At 39.2% G+C, this 20,142-nt stretch overlaps 1 protein-coding gene across 3 annotated transcripts in view; it reads right to left on the bottom strand.

Annotated features, from left to right (window-relative positions):
* LOC124255507 (hemicentin-1-like) overlaps positions 1–20,142 on the bottom strand; it is a 97,914-nt gene that overhangs the window by 33,639 nt on the left and 44,133 nt on the right. For all 3 annotated transcript variants that reach the window (XM_046689442.1, XM_046689443.1, XM_046689444.1), the window contains exons 9-14: positions 19,755–19,994; positions 18,655–18,786; positions 17,241–17,537; positions 16,399–16,581; positions 15,479–15,574; positions 14,388–14,657 (exon numbers count right to left, since the gene is read on the bottom strand). In XM_046689442.1, the coding sequence (XP_046545398.1) occupies positions 14,388–14,657; positions 15,479–15,574; positions 16,399–16,581; positions 17,241–17,537; positions 18,655–18,786; positions 19,755–19,994 (1,218 nt within the window). The remainder of the gene's footprint in view (positions 1–14,387; positions 14,658–15,478; positions 15,575–16,398; positions 16,582–17,240; positions 17,538–18,654; positions 18,787–19,754; positions 19,995–20,142) is intronic.

Genomic DNA, 20,142 nt, shown 5'->3' with positions numbered 1-20,142 from the left:
GCTGCCCAGTGAACCGTGGAGGTCTATACAGCTCAGTTCACAAACCGATCTCAGCCTCAAGCCAATTAGATAAGCTGACAAAGAAACATGGCTGTCTCCAACTTGTCCTAAAAGTCCAAATCTTTGCTGAGAACTGAATCCTCGGTCAACACTTAGGATGAGATTTTTCACGTCCCTCCCTCTCCAACTCTCCTGTTCTAGAAGCAGTGACCTGTTTCACCAGCTAAAGCTTGTCAGGTAGAAGGCCATGCTGTGTAAATACACCTGTCACCCCTGCTGGCTGCCAATGGATCCTCCTAATAACCTGAGCAATTAAAGAATGGTGGGCTTGGGGATTATCTGTAGGGGTGCTGGGGTTCTTTCAAAGAAGCAGGCTTGTTTTTAAGAGGGAGTTGTGTTTTACACACATGGGAGGAGTGTTGTTTAGAATGTCTGGGGGTCACCAACCAGCGTGAGACAAGCAGGAGCAGGGGTGGGCTATTGGTGATGGGGGTGGGGATGAGAGAAGAAGGAGGTTGAAGGAGTGTGTTAGGATTTCTTGGTGTCTCACATGCAGATCAGGATATTTGTAGGAAAAGAAATTACATTTGAGTGAAAGGAGGGTGGGGACTGTCATCCTTGTGTTGATGCTATAGTGTGAGGAGGGGGGAGGGGGGAATGATTTTGAGGAATTGCAGGATTGAAGCTGGCTCTGGGTACTTGTAGATATTCTCAAGTCTATCAATTCAGCACATGTAACTTACATATATGTCTGTGTATGTTTCATATTACAACTTAGAGCGGCATCCATTAAATGATGGTGGGAGAGGTTTGGAACAGAGGGAGGGCTGGGCTTGCTTGTACCCCCCCACATCCTTGTAAACACATTTGGAGTCCTGCCAGGGCAGTTAGACCCATGTGGCAACAACCTTCAATCAGTCAGTCTGTTGTGACTGATGTTTACAACCTGAACACATCTAGTTACATAACCCAGGCTGTATTTCAATGATTAATGTCCAAGCCAACACTGATGAACTAGGAACTGACTCAGAGACAGTCTAGGTAATCGTCATCCAGAAGTTAATTGAAATATTTTACCAGAACATATTTGATAGTCCCTGTGTTCAATTAACTAATGATTATATTATATCCTGAGGGTTCTCATAAGGAAGTAATTAAATTGAAGAGTTGTAAAACTTCCTTTCTGTCTGTAACCTACAGACCGGTATTGTTTCAAGAGTATCTGGAATCACTATCTGTAACCCTACAGACCAGTATTGTTTCAAGAGTATCTGGAATCACTATTTCCCAGTGAACGATGCTCATGTAAGGAATTCTGTCATTCTGAGGAAATATTTTGAGGAAAGTTTTGACAAATATTTCCCATCCTTAGCCACGGTAACAATAGGAAGCAGAAAGAAGAAAACTTCAGATGATTTGACTAACGACAAAATCTTAGTTGGATTATCCGGATTAAACAAAACGATTGTGCAGGGGTTGTTTACAGGCTGCCTGCGACCACAGTCGAAGTGTTTAACCCTCGGACAATGAGCAAACAGATTACTGCAAAGTTCAATGTCGGTCCCGGGCAAAACTATAGAACATTTGCAGATGGAGTGATAGTCTGGAGAGTCAGTAATTAGCTCGTATCACAAGTCATCCATTTAACACCAAATGAAATGATACTACTTGCTGTTGCCTATCTTCAAACTTGTTGTGTCTGCATGTTTCTAACATCAAAACTGGAACATTTTCTGTGATTTGTGACATTTAAGTTTCAAAATGTGTTTCAATTTTGTTTTTGATATTTATGTTTTTATCCTTTGGAAAACAAATTTAGTAAAACATATACTCTGACTGTTTGTGTGGTGGAGAACTCATCTTGGAGAATATGACCAGACTGAATTTAGAATAAATTTTAACTTAAAAAATAACACTTTTGATTTTTGATATTCACTTTAAAATCATTGACTGCAGATCAAAATTTGAAATTTTTAATTTCAAATTTGTCTTCCAAATCTTTACTTGTTGAGTTTTCTAACTGCTTGTCCATGCAATGCATTCCTACTGAGGTCAATCTTAAGTGATATTTACAATCACGAATACGCTCTCATCACTGTCCAAATAGCAAGTAAAACAGATATCTGTATATACTGTCTCATTACACAGTCATTCTGTACAAGCAACACATTCAAACATTAAACAGCACAACCATTCAGCACACGGGGTCAACAGCCAGATAATTCAAATATGGTCAAAACAAAATTGTTCATCACAAAAGCAAACATATGATAAACCCAAGGGTCAAATGTTCGATCGCAGGGTTTGTTTTTCACATGAAGTTCTAATGCTATTATCAATATAACGTTGTCCTACAACTACTTGTTACTCAACTGCTAGCAATACATATTTAATAGCTGAGAACTCATCGACAGCAGATCTTAACCCATGTTGCGTGTGTGTATATATCTGTATCTTGGTGGGAATGATTCAAGGCAAAATACCTAAAAATGTTTGTGAGATAGAGTGAGTGAGTGAGTGAGTTGGATTTAATGTAGCTTTTAACAAATTATTCCAGTTATATCCTGACATGCCAAATTATTGTATTTACAATCATCTTAGTACTAAAGCCATTGTAAGTTTATGTCAGAGTACGTGAGATCTGACTGTCTTAGTTCCACGACTGTCGTAACTTTAGGTTAATGTTCAGCAACTTACGATCTCACAAAGATCACTTAAAGGAGAGTGCTCTGGGTGCCATGCTACAAAGCTATCTTAGCAGCAAAGTGAGCGTAACTCCCATACCTTAACACAGACTTATGACAATCTTTGCAGTAAGATGACCATAACTCCCATACCTTAACACAGACTTATTACAATCGTAGCAGTAAGGTGACCGTAACTCCCATACCTTAACACAGAAATACGACAATCGTAGCAGTAAGGTGACTGTAAGTCCCATACCTTAACACAGAAATATGACAATCTTAGCAGTAAGGTGACCGCAACTCCCATACCTTAACACAGACTTATGACAATCGCTAAGGTGACCGTAACTCCCATACCTTAACACAGACTTACGACAATCACTAAGGTGACCGTAACTCCCATACCTTAACACAGACTTACGACAATCACTAAGGTGACCGTAACTATACGACACCCTAGTTCTGTAGCTCATCCATCACAGCATGGCCCCTAATGTACCCCCCAACCAATTCAGGCATCCACTCCACCGGCGCATATCTCCAAGACATTTCCGTCTCATTAACAAATGCACCCTGAGTGGCAGCCCCACTGAACATGGACCAGTTTCAATCTACCTCCTTTGTTCTTGGCTGGAACAATCTTGCAAACCAGATGTGGAAGTTTTGTCTGCCCCGTCATTCCCATCAGTTAAACTAACTGCCTGCCATATAATGAGACAATGCTTAGATACGGCCATACAGAATGGGTTGTTTTATCACTGGAATCAAATGGAAGCACTTTAACCTGCATTTTTAATGACAACTGCAAATCGGTATATGCACAGACACACACTGTGCACACACACGCACATGCACTGTCAAATAAAACAGCATGTAATTGTGATTTGAAATTTTACAAAATTACACCAGGCTCTTCAATACAGGAGAATAGCAAGTCTTGAATCTTTTAAGTAGTAGAAAAGAATATAATAATTTTAAGAAGTTCTTAATCGGAATATTTCAAGATTGCAGTTGCTGAACATGCATGTGATAAACATGTCATTCTTTGAAGACAACTTGAACTAGTTGTGTAGCTAACAGTACTCTTATTTCTGGTCATCAATGCATGTGAAATATATGACTACCATTAACACTTGTTAACATTGAGCTTTTCAGGCCAGATTCTTGCAGTTATTTCATCCCTCAATCCCTTATTTATTCCCTTGTTGAGAAAAATCTGTAAAGTCATTAATAATAAATTCCTTTTAACTCAGCATGAAGTATGTGAATGTTACGTCCAGGTCGGTAACTAATTAGCTGCTTCATCAATTATGCCTCTCGGTAATTAATGTCTCATCACATGGCTATCTACTGAGTGATGGGAGGGATGAATCATCCCATAAAATCGGATAGCGTTCATTTTCTGAGTCCTTTCACACTTTACGGTCAATTTGTTGATTAAAAGCTGGGGTGGAGTTTTTTATGATGTTTAACATGTTGAATGTAATTAGTAGCCATCCAGCTGCAAAAATCAGAACAGGCATTCTCTGACATGTGGTGTTTAAACTTTAATATTCTGAAATTGGCGTTAACATTTTAACTTATCTTCAAAGATAAGCTTTGGAAAATATATCCCTTGACAAAACTTAAGCATGGCTTACTATATTCTGTATATAGAGTGAGTGAGTGAGTGAGTATATTCTGTATTTAGAAACCTCTTATGGCGTTTCTGTAAATAATCAAGTCTGGACCAGACTATCCAGTGATCACAGCATGAGCATCAGTTACAGGGAACCTACTTAGACATGTGTCAACCAAGTCAGTTGTCCTGAGGATCCCGTTAACACAACCACAGCATGTCGTCTAAGAATCAAAACACTGACCTATTCTACCACGGACCTTCACGAGTGAGTTTAAACCTCTTCAGTAGCTTTGTTCTGAATAATCCAGCAATATCAGTTACAGGCACCTACTTAGACATGTTGTTGGGGTTCAATATACACCACATAGCACCTATGAATGGAACAATCGAGACCCAGTTGATCATCTGCTTTTAGCAATAATCCAGCAATATCACGACAGGGGACACCATATAACCACCCATGTGGGGAATCGAACCATCATGCCCGAACCACAGATCCCGGAGCACAGAGGGACCGAGCTTTTACTTCAAGACGCCATAAGTTCAACACAACATTTGACACAGCAGTGGTAGACCACATAGGAAATTAAACATTTAGTGGTCTCAATGGTTTTGCTGAATACATCAGTGCGTCATCAGTGCCTGTTGGGATTGTTTGTTATTTTGTTTACTGAAATCTCACCAAATGAGTGCCAACAAAATCAAGCAAAGATTCAAAACATACCATGATCAAACATAGAAACTTATTATAAAATAACAAAACTTATCATTACAACTCAGCACATGGGTGTAAAAAGTGGCTTTGGTGAGTTGAGTTGTGTTCATTTTACTCGATTCTGGATCAGGGAATTCTTACCCTCTGCAAACACCTGGTGTTCATTAGCATAACTGGCTCTGCCATTATTGCCCTTTTGTGTGGAATCAGTTTTGTCACATTAATCTCCGGCATGGTATATATCTGTGATATTTCCCTTTTCTCTGTTATATATTCACTGTAATTACTTGGTTGGTAAAGTATGACAAGTTTTTAGGAAAATATCATCAGTGTTTTCAGAGAGTGGGTCGAGTGTTTTTCGTGTCAACATGTTGACATTTCTCAGGCACATATTTGCCATTACACAGCTAATTCAACAGCTTTGGCAACACAAATTGTTTAATAATTTTAAGATAAGCTCCGACAGGGTCATGACCTCTGTGTTACTTCTGAAACTGAGATGATATAAAACAGGAAGTGAGTTTATGGAAGTATTCGTTCAAACTAAAATTTTGCATTCTCAGAATTTCTTCCCTTGTGATGTCGATTGTTTCTTCAAGAAAAGACTTTGAATTCCTCTTAGTTTTTTCCAGATTACTCAAGATATGATCCAAAGCAGAAGAACATTCATCCATAACCAATAAATATGCTCCTCCAGGGCCCATATACTTCAGGCATGGGCCCCTAGTATGCATATTAACAAGCAGGCTTAAAATGGAAAAAAATTGAAACGAATACTTTTCATGTTCCAGGGCTGTGCCTGTCACGAGATGAGCCCTGAACTTGGATACTGAATGTCGGGTTCTACTAATGGAATTGAGGGCAGTTTTTAGTTCTATGTCTTGTAATGGGATGCTTATCTTGGATCACCTTAATGCCAATCATGTTTTGATGGATAGATTTAGATGGTAAACAAATAGCTGTGACATTTCCGTCTAGAAGTATCCAGATGCTATCCCAAGTCCCCGAGTCGTTATGTTGAAGGAACCTCCATGAAATATCTATAACTCATAACTCAACGTTCACAAGTTAAGTGCCCTAATGCCCCCAAGGCAATGAATATTTGGCCATTAATTATCACGTGCTTCCTAAGTAGGCTGAGGTACAGGTTTAAAATGTCATCTCAGACAGCAACAGAGAAAAACGAAAGAATATTCAGTTTTCCTGACAGGTAAATCCACTAACGACATATTTGCTTAAAAGCTCATATCATGTTGCAGAGAAAATATGTTAGCTAGGTGTTTTGAATGTCACTTGAACTTTGGTGTCTTATAAGACTGACATCCTTGTTCTGATCATCATCATCATCATCATCATCATCATCATCATCATCATCATCATCGTCATCGTCATCATCATCATCTCTTTGTGAGTGAGTGAGTGTTGAAACTTTTACTGAATCAGGTAGATGGTGTCAACAATCCAACAGTGTCAATCAACCTCACAATACCCCTCTTATAAATGTACGATGCACTACCTACTATAAAAGTGCTTTACGCTATTATATCTATTATACTTGGCTATAATGTGTGCTATGCCAACATTGTTATTTAACTGTACCATATTTACCATAGAAGGAACTGAAATAATATCCTCAAACTACAATACTTTTTTCTATAAGTGCATCATGCGCTATTTATTGTATTGTTTTGGTTAGACCAAATGTTTGCTATGTCAATATGGATATTTCACTATATCACTTTCTGTATGATTACACTTTATGAAAATCAAATGTAACATGTGTCGGGTTCGGGATTACACCTTCTTAGTACTCCATGCGTATGTCATGACTGTCTACTGTTTCATCAAATTATATTCATATGCCATCTTGTATGCTTCACTGAAATGAATAATATTTTTTTTTTAAAAACCAAAAAAAAACCCTCACAATACCAATCTCAGGATTGTCATCCCAGACTCAATCCTGGCCAGGCTGCCTCCATATCACTGGAATATTGCTGTGTAAACAAATAATCAGTTGGGGAAAATATAGATTTCAAGAAAAGGTCATCCAGCATGTTTTTATCACAGTAAGAAGTATCGTACAGTTTACCCTTGTGTTGACAGAGACATGGTGTTTATGAGAACAACTTCGGAAACATTTATTAACCTTTTTGTATTTTCAGTTTTCTTGTTCATACAAGACATCCGTTCACCTGCACCGTTTAATTTCTAACATCATAAATAAACTTGTACAAAGATCATACCTGCCTTTGCTTGCCACAATAAATTATTTCGTTATAACCAGCTTCCCATAACATAAAACACAGTTTTTTTTAATACCAATAAAAAAGAATTCCAGTGTATGATTAATAATGAAATGTACCCACAGTCTTCACAACCCCAAAGGTCAGCAGCCAACATGGGAGATGTCTTTCTGGTCTACAACTTACTTGCCTCTCAATTCCCATATTACAGAAGTTCAAGTTACAAACAGCATGGCTGCAGACAGAGTTGGCTGGGATTTTGTTGCCAGCTGGTTTGAACATTAAACCCCAGTCTCTCATGAATTAACATCTGCATCTTGTCACACACAGATGCATTCTGGGAAACACATTGCTTCCTGTTGTATCCAAGAATATAGTCCAGACAACTAGCAATGCATACCTAATTGAAATTATTTATTAACACACATCAGTGTTTTGGAGGTATAATTCTGTGACTATCTTCTCCATATGATATTTTGCTTAATGTCATAAATTCAAAGTTCAAAACAGACAAAGTTCATGGTTTATCAGATCTAACTATCCATTTCATAGGCAAAGTTGAACTTTTTTAATGTCAATAATAAACATATTGTTTGCGAAATAGCATCACACACATATTATTTCTGTTGATCACTGGATTGTCTGGTCCATACTCGATTGTTTACAGACCACCACCATACATCTCAAATATTGCTGAGTGCAGCATAAAATTAAACTAACTAACTCACTCACTCACACAAACAGTGGTTTTCACAGAAACAAAAGGGAGCTAACTCTCTATTAAATGAACAAATAAACTACTGTCCAACAGTGGGGAAACGTCTTAGAAAATTCAGAAAAGATGAGATGACTCCCTAACCATATCTCCTTGACAGAAGAGTTCTTCAAAGGAAGGCGGCATTACCGTGGACATCAAAAGTTCACAAGGTGACAGAGCCGAAACTGTGTCAATATTTTTTCAGGCATCAAGATTGGGGAAAGTTTCGTGTTTTCACAGGTGTGGAGCTCAGGTATAAAACTATCAGCAGCAATTTAAACACAGCTTAATTCTTAAAATTGTTAGAATGGATTTCCCAAATCAAATAATACTTGTACTGTCCTTCGACAAACACGTCCTGCGACTGGCGAGAGACAATGTTTGGACAGTTCATTAGGTTTCTGAAAGAATTTCCTCCGAAATATCATTCATTTTTCAATATTGTAGCAAAATATCCCAGCCCAAGAAACCTTTCCCAAGAACAAAGCAGATGATTTTTATATGTTGATGCTCTTTTGGTATGACTCTTCTTTTTTGGAAATTTGGAAAAATGAGGTTGAGAATAAATTGAAATAATTACAAGCTCAGTGTTAAAGTGTTACGAATATGTTTGTCTGCGATTTCATAAAAAGTTCCTGCCTCAGAGCAATCAGTCTCGGTTATCTGCTGACACAGGTTCCACAGAAGGGAAGATTATATGAATGGACCACTGAGGATGACACCAGGTGTTCACAAAGAGGGTAACACTATCGGCTGCCCTACCTGCATGAAAACTACTAAGGACATCTCAAAAAGTTACATACCAGTAGGCAGTAGCTACTGTTAAATCAGTAGGAGTGAGTGAGTGAGTGAGTTTGTTTTTACGCCGCTTTTAGCAATATTCCAGCAATATCACGGCAGGGGACACCAGAAATGGGCTTCACACATTGTACCCATGTGGGGAATTGAACCTGGGTCTTTGGCATGACGAGCGAACGCCTTAACCACTAGACTACCCCACCGCCCCACGACTGAAGGAACATACAGGATGACAACCACTTGGATGGGACACTTCTTAACCAACAGAGTGGCGCTGGGGATCAGACAGAAGTGACTGGGACGGAGCATATACGCACTTGTGGTAGGGCTGGGACGGGTACTCGGATACTCGAATCCGGGTCGCGTACAGCTGGAATCGAGTCCTATTTCTTGGAATTGAGTACCCCGGAAAGGGAGAGACAAGGGCAGATAATAACTTGTCTTCTTCATAACTGACGCAACACTTAACTAACATCATTGGTCCGAATAATGAAGGTTATTATTACCGACTGCGCATGAGCAGTGAGTAGTGAAAGTTACAGTAACAGTAGGAACAAAACGTTCTGTGTTTTAACGAGCAATGTAAGTAATGGTGTTACTCTTTATATTGGTTTAACAGACGTAAATTAAATATCCTAAGATCCGTTTTAATGTCTTATTGCCACCCTTGTAAGTTTTCTATAATAATCTCTGTCAAATCGTGATTGAATATTCAAAGTTGACAAAGCGCTGTATTCCTTACATTTCCGGGTACTCAATTCCGATTCGGGTAAGTACATGCGGGTACTCGATTCCATTTTTTCCTACCCATCTCAGCCCTAACTTGTGGTTGGGACTCCAAGCCCCTCGGATGTAAAGTAATGAGCTTGGATTGAAGTACTTTGGACATTATGTTGTTGGCACTTGCATTGAAGCACTTGGGACACCCAACACCCGGCACTATCTGGTTGCTATGCTGACCACCAGGTGTTCCTTTATTTACCTTACAACAAACATTCGTTGATGGGAATTTTCTAGCCCAGGTCACAATATGTTATGAACTGTTACGTTTCATAAATGAATGAGTCACTGAGTGAATTTGGTTTGTGCCTGCTTTAACAATTTAGTGTGAGAATTATCAAATACGACTTGGACCTTTACCAAAATAATAATCAAAGCATACATATATGAACATGTTTTTTCTCAATAAATGTGTGTGGGTCGCTCTAAAGTACTCATCATATTCAAGAGACGACACATATTTAATGACTAACACCTACAGAAACTACATCCATGGGGGGCTTATACGTAAGGCTTTAATCCATCAATAATCGATTCCCTACCAACACTAACTTACACTTAGCATACTGAAATATTCAATATACTATTGTTCTTACAACAAACATTACTAAAACACACCTGCCTTTCCCTGCTGCTTTCCTGAAAACTACCCCTCGATCATAAAGGATTAATGATATATTCTTACACACAATGGCCACATAGGCAATTCTGTTTGTACTTTGGTGAGGAAATCAATATGTCTGATAATGAAATAAGGCAGTGTTGTTTTCATTCACAACATCTATTGATAAACTTTCACTTTGTTTAAATGAGTTCTTTATTGATCAGGTGTTTGTTGACATAAGAAAACATGTAAGTGTTTGATGTTTTCAAGAACATTTTTTCAAACAATGAAAACTGTAACTAGCCCTTTGCATTGCCAGCATTTATAAAGTAATAACATGAAGCTATTAACTTCATACAAAACCAATGTCAAAACTTTAAATATTTATCATAATACTTTAGGAATAACCATTTCTTATTTAAAGTTCTCAAGTTCACATTTTTTTCTGGAAAATTAATTTTATTATTGCTCAAATTCATAACATCTCTCACTAACAATTTGGTAATAACTTGGTAATCAATTTGATATCAAGTCTTAAATAATCAATATTTACAAATTATTGTCCAAAATGTTATATTCTTATTTACGTTTTGTTTTTACCTGTTTAAAAGAAAACCAAAGTGACTCAAATGTAAAACAACACTGACTTCTGATGCATGCTGATTCAACCCCAACTGAAGTGTGAAGCGTAAATGTAAAATGACAAAACTTGAAACTAAACTATCTAGAAGCAAGATCTTTAGTTGCTATGGAAACCAGGTAACCAACACTGGCGATAGGCGGAGGTGTCCTATCGTTAACTTCCAGGTAAGCCCTGTAATCAGCTTGTCTATTGCTTGTTGATCTAACACTGGGCCATCAGGGAAGGGATACTACCACCCTGACAACTTATCAACTTGACCTCCTATTGACTGCACTTATCAATCACATATTTAACGTGATTGGTTTTCAGAAAGTATCATTGCAGGCATTCCACACATGACTCCTTGTCATCTCCGTCGCTTCTTCCCAGGAATATTAATTACATGATTAAATGTTTAATTTTTAAATTCAAATTTTCACACCTCAGTGTTTACTATTCCACTTTGAAAATGGAGATTTTATCTTTACATAACATACAAAACCAGTTCTCATTTGTGAAGTGGATATTTAACTAGACGGACTTATTTGACTATCCTTTTCAAAAGTTGAGGAATGTATATTTGTTTTGTGTTTTCAAACTACAGTCAACGACCAGCTGTAGCATCAGCTGAACTTCAGACATTCTTACTTTTTAACAATTTACAGATGTAATATAGTGGAATCTCTCCTGAGTGCCTTTTGACATCAAATATACACCTGTACTTCATATGAAAAGGCACTAGTGTGAGATCCTGTGAGTGTAAAATGTACAGCTTATCAGTGGCTGCGAGATAAGTGATGTCATTTCATTGTGATGCCATGGCAACTTATGATGTCACAATCGTCTGCAAAGCATTTTGTTGCAAATTTACCCAGACTTCACCCTAACGATATCTCTTAGGTGAATACGCAAGTTGATGTGGTATTGGGATGCTAGTGAGATATATGTATGACAGTGATATATGATAACCAGATATATCATGCGATATATGAAGGTAGATCTGATGAAAATGTATGACATATTATACATAATACTATGTTTCATATGAACACATGTGATAGGCTGATACATGTATATGCATGACAGTGTGTGATACACACATATTAAGGCATGACAGTGTGTGATACACACATTTTAATGCATGAGAGTGTGATATACATAAGATTATTACATGAGCAGGGAATTACATGTATATTGTACATATCATGTTACCTATCACTCATTGGTGACAGGTGAAATTGATCACGCCTTCTTGTTGTCAAAATGCCATAGCGCCCAATACTTCCCTAGTGTGCTATTGCCCATAACGGACCTGTCACTCAGTGTGTGTAATAGACGTATAACATGGTGACATTAACAACCACTATATCTAATCAATATCAATGCACTTTGTGCATGGTACAGATGTTCATAAAATGGGGAATATTATTCAATACAGTTCCTCTATGATATGAGTATCATTGATAATATAGATATGTATTTCTAATAACATGAACATCACAATTAATATGATTTTTATACAATACATCAGCATCTGTTGATGTTTTCTCTTGGTTCAATAGTCTCAGAGTGACATGAGTACAAAACGTTTGAGTGAGTGAGTGAGTTAGTTTTACGCCACTTTGAGCAATATTCCAGCAATATCATAGTGGGGGGACGCCAGAAATGGGTTTCAAACATTGTACCCATGTGGGGAATCAAACCCGGGTTCTCGGCATGACAAGCAAACGCTTAACCACTAGGCTACCCCACTGCCCCTTACAAGAAATATAGAACTGGGAATTTTCTCACTCATTTATTGTCAAAACAACTCGTACTGCTACAGAAGCTTTGGAGGGTCAATATTTGTTGGACGGTGGTCAAGAGATTCCAATACGGTTATAACGACACAGAAAACCATCATATAATATCCCCTTTGATGTCACGCCAAGGTTCAGTGTGGTATAAGTAAATATCAAAACTTATCACACAGTCATAAAACACTCGTAAAACACTTTTCTCCATATTTGCAATCTGGCTTCTGATGCTTTATAGCAGCAGCTAAGTGTTTCCACACAACTAGTCATTACTGTTACTATAATCTACAACATATTATACACATACATAAAACTTGTAGTCACAGGGTCCATAAACCTTGTGTATGGAGTCAATCTATCTACAGTCCGTTTGAGTCAGAAACGGACCGATGAATTGCAAATTTTATCATTGTACAAAATTGCCACATAAATATAAATAGTACACATTTTATCATTTACTAATACCCACCAAGCGGGTGAGATAAGCTTTTGACACAGTTCACTATTTGTTACGAGGGAGGAGTGCAGAGAAAGGGACAGCCAGGTGTTAGAGAAGCACGTGCACAATTGCCCACCAAGTTATTGATTCATTAGCCTGTGCTGTGCCGTCTCCATCCTTTCTCGCACACCTGGCTGTCCCTTTCTCTGCACTCCTCCCTCATAACAAATAGTGAACCGTGTCAAAATTTTAATGATAGTTTCTTAAAGAATTTGTTTGTTGGAGTCCGGAAAATTTTCAAATATAAGAAAGCTGTTGGGTATTAGTAAATGATAAACATGTGTACTATTTATATTTATGTGGCAATTTTGTACAATGATAAAATTTGCAATTCATCGGTCCGTGTCTGACTCAAACGGACTGTAGTCATTACTGTTACTATAATCTACAACATATTATACACATACACGAAACTTGAAGTCAGAGGATGGGTGCTCGCAAATTAATAAAACTCATTGATGCAATGAAAACTGAAGTGTTTGTTGTCCTGAAGTAACTAAAACATGTCGCAACTGAAATAACATGGCTGCCTATTAATTCTTTTGACTAAACCCCATAAAATGCATGACTGATAAATGTATTAACTCTTGAGTATATTTGCCTGTAATTGGCCAGTCCGTGTTAATTGTAGGACATGAGCACGTTTACCCTGCACTAATGACCAAATAGTTTGTTCATCCTATTTGCATAACAACTACTTACAGCTCACCATCTGATAGTGATATATGTACCTGACTGTATGAAGGTGTTGTCATACAAATAGTATCTGACAGTACCATGGTTCCATAATGACGACCAAACACTTGAACCATACTGATAGCATGGCCAACATTTAAAAGAATTTATGAACTCTCAACCCTGAAACATAAATATCAAGTCCAGCAAGCATCTCCACAAGACTTCGGCAAGTCTTGATTCTCTGGTCTATTTTCTATTAAAAAGTAATATTATAAAATTTTCATTTAAGAGTCTAAATGTATTGTTAAAAGAGTGAGTGAGTGAGTTTAGTTTTACGCTACACTCAGCAATATTCCAGCTATATGGTGCCAGTCTGTAAATGATCGACTCTGGATCAGACAATCCAGTGCTCAACGACATGAACATCGATCTACAGAACTGGGATACAATGACGTGTCAACCAAGTCACCGATCCTGACCACCCGATCCCGTTAGTCGCCTCTTACGACAAGCATTGGATGATGGTGATCAATCCTAACCCGCATCTTCACGGGTTCTTGTCAAAAGAAGTCAGAAACACTTACTTATTTCAGCTTGCATGGGAGATCCGCAGACATCGTTCCTGTATTTCAGACACACTGACACATTCATGGCATTGACCCCTTGACCGGGAACCTCTACACTGTCGCCGACCATCTCCAAGCATGGGTACACTGTCTCCCACCGACTCCCCGTCTCCTGGGTACGAATATCCACTTTGAGACAATATGCTGGTTCCAGGCCGATCTTCACCACCAGCATCTGGGTGGATGAGTCGAACGTTGGCACGCTGTCCAGGGTCTGGATCACTAGTTCTGCAACATCCAGGAAGTCATGAAGTCTTGGAACTGGTTTCACGTTCGTATTGGTTCAAGAATATATTTAAGAATTCCTGCAATATGTTTTTGCTGATTTATGTTCACACTAGTTTTTAGTTTTTAGTTTTTAGTTTATCCCCACAAATGACAGACAGAAACTCAGTTACATGTTTCAGGGCAATATTGCAGCCAAAGGAAAGATTAGATCATCTATCTTGAAAGATTCACCTTGAACACATGGACTTGGAATTCATTCAAATGACTGACTGACTGAGTTTAGTTTTACGCCGCTTTTAGCAATATTCCAGCAATATCACGGCGGGGGACACCAGAAATGGGCTTAAGACATTGTGCCCATGTGGGGACTCGAACCCGGGTCTACGGCGTGACGAGCCAACGCTTTAACCACTAGGCTACCCCACGGCCCCTCATTCACATGATATTCATCATGCCTTAGAGAAAGTATTTCATTGAAACAAATAATGAAATGTCAGACTACAATTTTTCATTAATGAGATAATGGATGAAATACCGTTCACTTGATAAACAATACATGACTTCTTGTAAGAATATTTCTTTCAACATCATAATATGATTTATAAAATTACATGTTAAAACAAACATCAGTTCAAATTTGTTTTTTAATTTTGGAACACCAATACTTTGATCTCCAGTGATGGTGATGATGATGATGACGATGACAATAAAAATAAACATACATCCTATAACATCCCGGACATTGCTGTTCAGAAGATCTTAAAGACATTGGAATCCCACAAAAAATGTTTCATTCAAAATTAGACAAATCCAACACTTACCATCAGTAACAACAGGTATTCCGTACGACAGAGCACCTTGTCCCAAATTATTGCGTCCGTACACAAAAAACAAAAAGCTGGTGTGGGGAGTCAATTCTGAAAAAACATAAAATTGTTGAAATATTGTTTGCATGAGTATAATTACAAGCTGTATGGCGACAGACCAGTGTCCGACATAAGGGACGGCAAGGGGGGGTCATGATGATTTTTATGCAGAAGCATGTACAATGTGAATGACACCCCCCTCCCCCCACTAAAATTTACATACAAAGTAAGTGACCCCCTTTGCATATCATGTACAAAATCAATTACCCCCCCTCCACTACATGTGTACAAAACTGCTCTGAAGATGATCCCCACTGTCAGGGTATTACGACACAATCAACTGATCAGTACCAGCCACCTTGTTAGACAAGCACCTGTTGCTAGGGAACAATTCTATACCAGAACTTGGTGGTAAAAACAAGATAAAATACAAGTTGTAAATTGCCAGATTAAAACTTGAAGAAGAATAACACAATATCATCTGGCACCTGAAATAGCCAAAGGGAGATAATTCAACACGTTATGACAACTCCATGCATGTGAAGCACTCGTAAAATCCCAACTGAAATCATTTTGTTCGCAAATTCAAAGAGAACATAAAATGTGTAAATGAGCTTTGGTACAGTCAAAGGGGCATAACTCAATCTAACAGATGCTTGATTGGCATTGCAATTTGGAATCTGTTTAACCGAAAAACTAAACTGAAATATACTCATATTTTGTGCCTTGATGTAATAATAGGAAAGTTGAGTTGAGCAGAGGATCTTGTGACAGATTGTCATCTCCTGAGTTTTATCAATCAAGAGGGCAAACTTCTGAATGAATGCCTGAACATGGTGAGTTTATCAGGAGTAAAGCATGTGATCGAGACTTACTTGTGACGTTGAAGAACGCGACCCCTGATGGTCTGACCTTCACCTCTTTGATGTCACTGCCGGCGCTGTAGCGTGCAAAGAAGTCCTGAGCTGCACCGCCGTCGAACCCTGCCTCCCAGGTGAGAGAGACGGACTCCCATGTCTTGCTTTGGGCCATCAGGTTAGAGGGGGCTTCCGGAGCAGCTGAAGGTGAGTGAGTGAGGAAGTGAGTGAGTGAGTTGTTCAATGCCATGGTTAGCAATATGCCACCTATATCACAGCAACAGAGTGAGTGAGTGAGTGAGTGAGTTGTTCAATGCCATGGTTATCAATATGCCACCTATATCACAGCAACAGAGTGAGTGAGAGAGCTGTTCAATGCCATGGTTAGCAATATGCCACCTATATCACAGCAACAGAGTGAGTGAGTGAGTGAGTGAGTTGTTCAATGCCATGGTTATCAATATGCCACCTATATCACAGCAACAGATTGAGTGAGTGAGTGAGCAAGTGAGTTGCTGAAGGCCAATTCTCACACACATGTTCACAGGTCACAGCAACAGAAATAACATGTCAAAACACTGCAAACCAGTGGTTGATAGTATGACAAACACTCACTTAGGTACAATGGCACTCAAACCACAATGTCAGGATTTTCTTGTCTGGGTTTGACTTATTTAAAGACAGTTGTCTTTGCTCATAGACACACCAAACACACACAAATACACAAACACACGTTCGTACACATACACCCTTTGCTGTACAAGTACACTTTAGCTAATTACAGAAATCTGACAAAAACACAGTCACCAATACTTACACTTTAGTGACAATCTGACAAAAACACAGTCACCAATACTTACACTTCAGTGACAATGTGACAGGTTTGGAATTGTTCCCAAATGGGTTTTCCATGCGACACATGTATCCTCCCAAGTCTCCCTGACTGACGTCCAGGATAGTCAGCACGCTCTGGTACATGGCCGTCTCTCCGAGCACCTCCAACCTCGTTGAGTAGCGACCTCCTTCGGAGATCTCCACGTTGTTCCTGTACCAGCGGAAGGTTGGAACTGGGTTGGCGCGGGTTATACACGGCAGTGCGGCCGTGTCTGCAATATCCATGGCAACCCGTTCCTCACCCAGAGTCACCAGGGGTTTGACTGCAACAGGAGGAATTGTTTGGTCATGACAGTGTCATTCGACAATAAACATGATTCACTTGGAATTCAATAATTATGATTTCACATAATGTTATGGCTGCCTATTCCCTTGATGTACACAATTCGTCGGGTCCACTTAAACTTAAACTGAAAAGGCATTCAGGACCGAACAGTGTGTTACTCAGATGCCAACAAAATTATATTTGGTACTCTGATTCACCATTTAAAAGACCAAATAGTTCGTGTTTTAAATGTCAGAGAAGAGAGAGACATGGAGAGACAAGGGAGACACACAGATAAAGAGAGACATGGAGTGAGAGATAAATAGACAATCTCACCCAAGTGTCTACTGATATCAATTATATCAACACAAGTTGATAAAGTTACAAAATCTAAGGGTTGCCGAGATTCTGTTTATCATAAATAATCACTTTTCATTAGTTTTCAATGAAAAATGTACGTCTCTGAACACGGTTACAGCCATTAGACTTTCGGTGCAGTGATGTCATGTCATTGTGACGTCATCAAGTTCATGACGTCATGGCATTGTCAGGGCATTGTACAAAATCTACTGTCAAAATGATATCTCCTTGGAGATATTGTATGATCTCACACAAGCAATATCTCCTGTGGAACACAGTTTCGGATGATAAATGTGTATGTGTATGTGCGGCTGCTTGTACTAGCCCAGACTGAAGCTGGTTTTATAGTGCTAGCCCACTGAGATACCATGCTGCAGTGAAGCATGAATACCCCACTCAGACACATTATACTGACTCCGAGCCGACCAGTCCTTGTTGTACCCATTAATGCCGAGCGCCAGACAGGGACAAGTACCATATTTTAACGTCTTTTGATATGACGCGGCCGGGGATCGAACCTGCGACCTTCCGCACTCCGGGCGGACGCTCTAACCACTACACCATGGAGGCGGTCAGAGATACAGTGACAGCTAATGAGAGACACATATAAATGGATAAAATGACTCAGTGAGAGAGACACAGAGAGAGGTATGATAAATAAGGGGAGGCCTGATAATTCATAAAAAGATGACTGAGAGATATCAAATACAGAGACACTGAGATACTGTGACTCATAGACAAGCAGGTGTACGTACACTGAACATAGACGCTGGCCCTGCCGCTGACGGTGTCCGTGTGTGAGGGTGCCTCCACACGACACGTGTAGTTCCCGATGTCCTCAACCCGTAGTCGTGTCCGTCCCGACTCCGTCATGTTCCTTCCCCCACCTACACACAGATACACATTGTAGGTTCACTGCTGAAGGCAGGTACAGTCTCCATAAACCTTTAAGCAGTCTTACACTTGGTCGAGGAAAACAATTAAAATATTCAAAAATATTTCTGATCAAACAGCCTTTCCTCCTCCTTGGTTTCATTCTTTAACACCGCACTCAGCAATATTCCAGCTACATGGTGGCGGTCTGTAAATAATCAAGTTTTGACCAGTGATCAACAACATGAGCATCGATCTATGCAACTTGGATACGATGTTGGTAAAGCAAGCCTGACCACGTGATCCCATTTGCCGCCTCCTACAACAAGCATGGGTTGCTGAAGACAAATACTAACCTGGATGTTCACAGGTTCCGATGTTTTGTAGAACCAAGAAAAGAATCTTATCATGGTGGGGACATGCTTTTTCAAGACACTTTCTCCATTCAATGTTCTGTGAACTATGTCCCAAAGAAGTGGAAATTTAACTTGTATTTATAAATATCATGGTTTCTAAACTCCATCAATTCTTGTCAGTACTTGATATTCATGACCAGTATTTCATTCTTTCATCACAACAACCCGTGAAGTTCCGGGGTAAAATAGGTCTTCCGCAACCCATGCTTGCCATAAAAGGCTACTGCTTACTATACTACTTGTCTACTGAAGAGGCTACTACTAACAGGATCGGGTGGTCAGGCTCGCTGACTTGGTTGACACATGTCATTGGTTCTCAATTGCGCAGATTGATGCTCATGCTGTTGATCACAGGATTGTCTGGTCCAGACTCGATTATTTACAGACCGCCACCATATAGCTGGAATATTGCTGAGTGCAGAGTAAAACTAAACTCACTCACAACAAACCATGATCACACCTGTAAATAGTGTCTTCATTGTTTAATACCTTCTTTTATTCAGCTATTTGTACACGTATATGTACACGTGCTAATAAACCGAGCATGTGATGTTGTTTACACTCACCTCTAAAGTAGAGGATATTTGTGATGATGAATCTGTGGGTACTCTCAGTTATGTTTGTCTGTTCGATGGTGTAGAACCTTGGATAAAGAGTCATCAGGGGAACGTCATCATTATTCTTGAACCAGGAGATTCTTGGAGATGGCCGACCTCGGGCCACACATTTGATTTCGATGGGATCTTGGTCAGAAAGTGGCACATGAATTTCTGCATTGTTCGGACTTTCCGTCAGTGTTGGGGGCTCTGTAAGATCATATTCAGTTAACTGTATGTGGTAATAGAAGTGCTGACAGCCCTCAGTCAATACCCAGTCATCAGAGTCTTTTAATACAGTGTTTCAATTTGTACATTAATAAACTGTTCGTGACTTAACTTGAAGGTGATACTATAG

The sequence above is a fragment of the Haliotis rubra genome, unplaced genomic scaffold (genome assembly GCF_003918875.1).
Source record: "Haliotis rubra isolate DU_JTF1 unplaced genomic scaffold, ASM391887v1 Scf600, whole genome shotgun sequence".
Taxonomy (NCBI): Eukaryota; Metazoa; Mollusca; class Gastropoda; order Lepetellida; family Haliotidae; genus Haliotis; species Haliotis rubra.
Note: the sequence above shows the minus strand (reverse complement) of the source record. Positions and strands in the feature narration are given on the sequence as shown.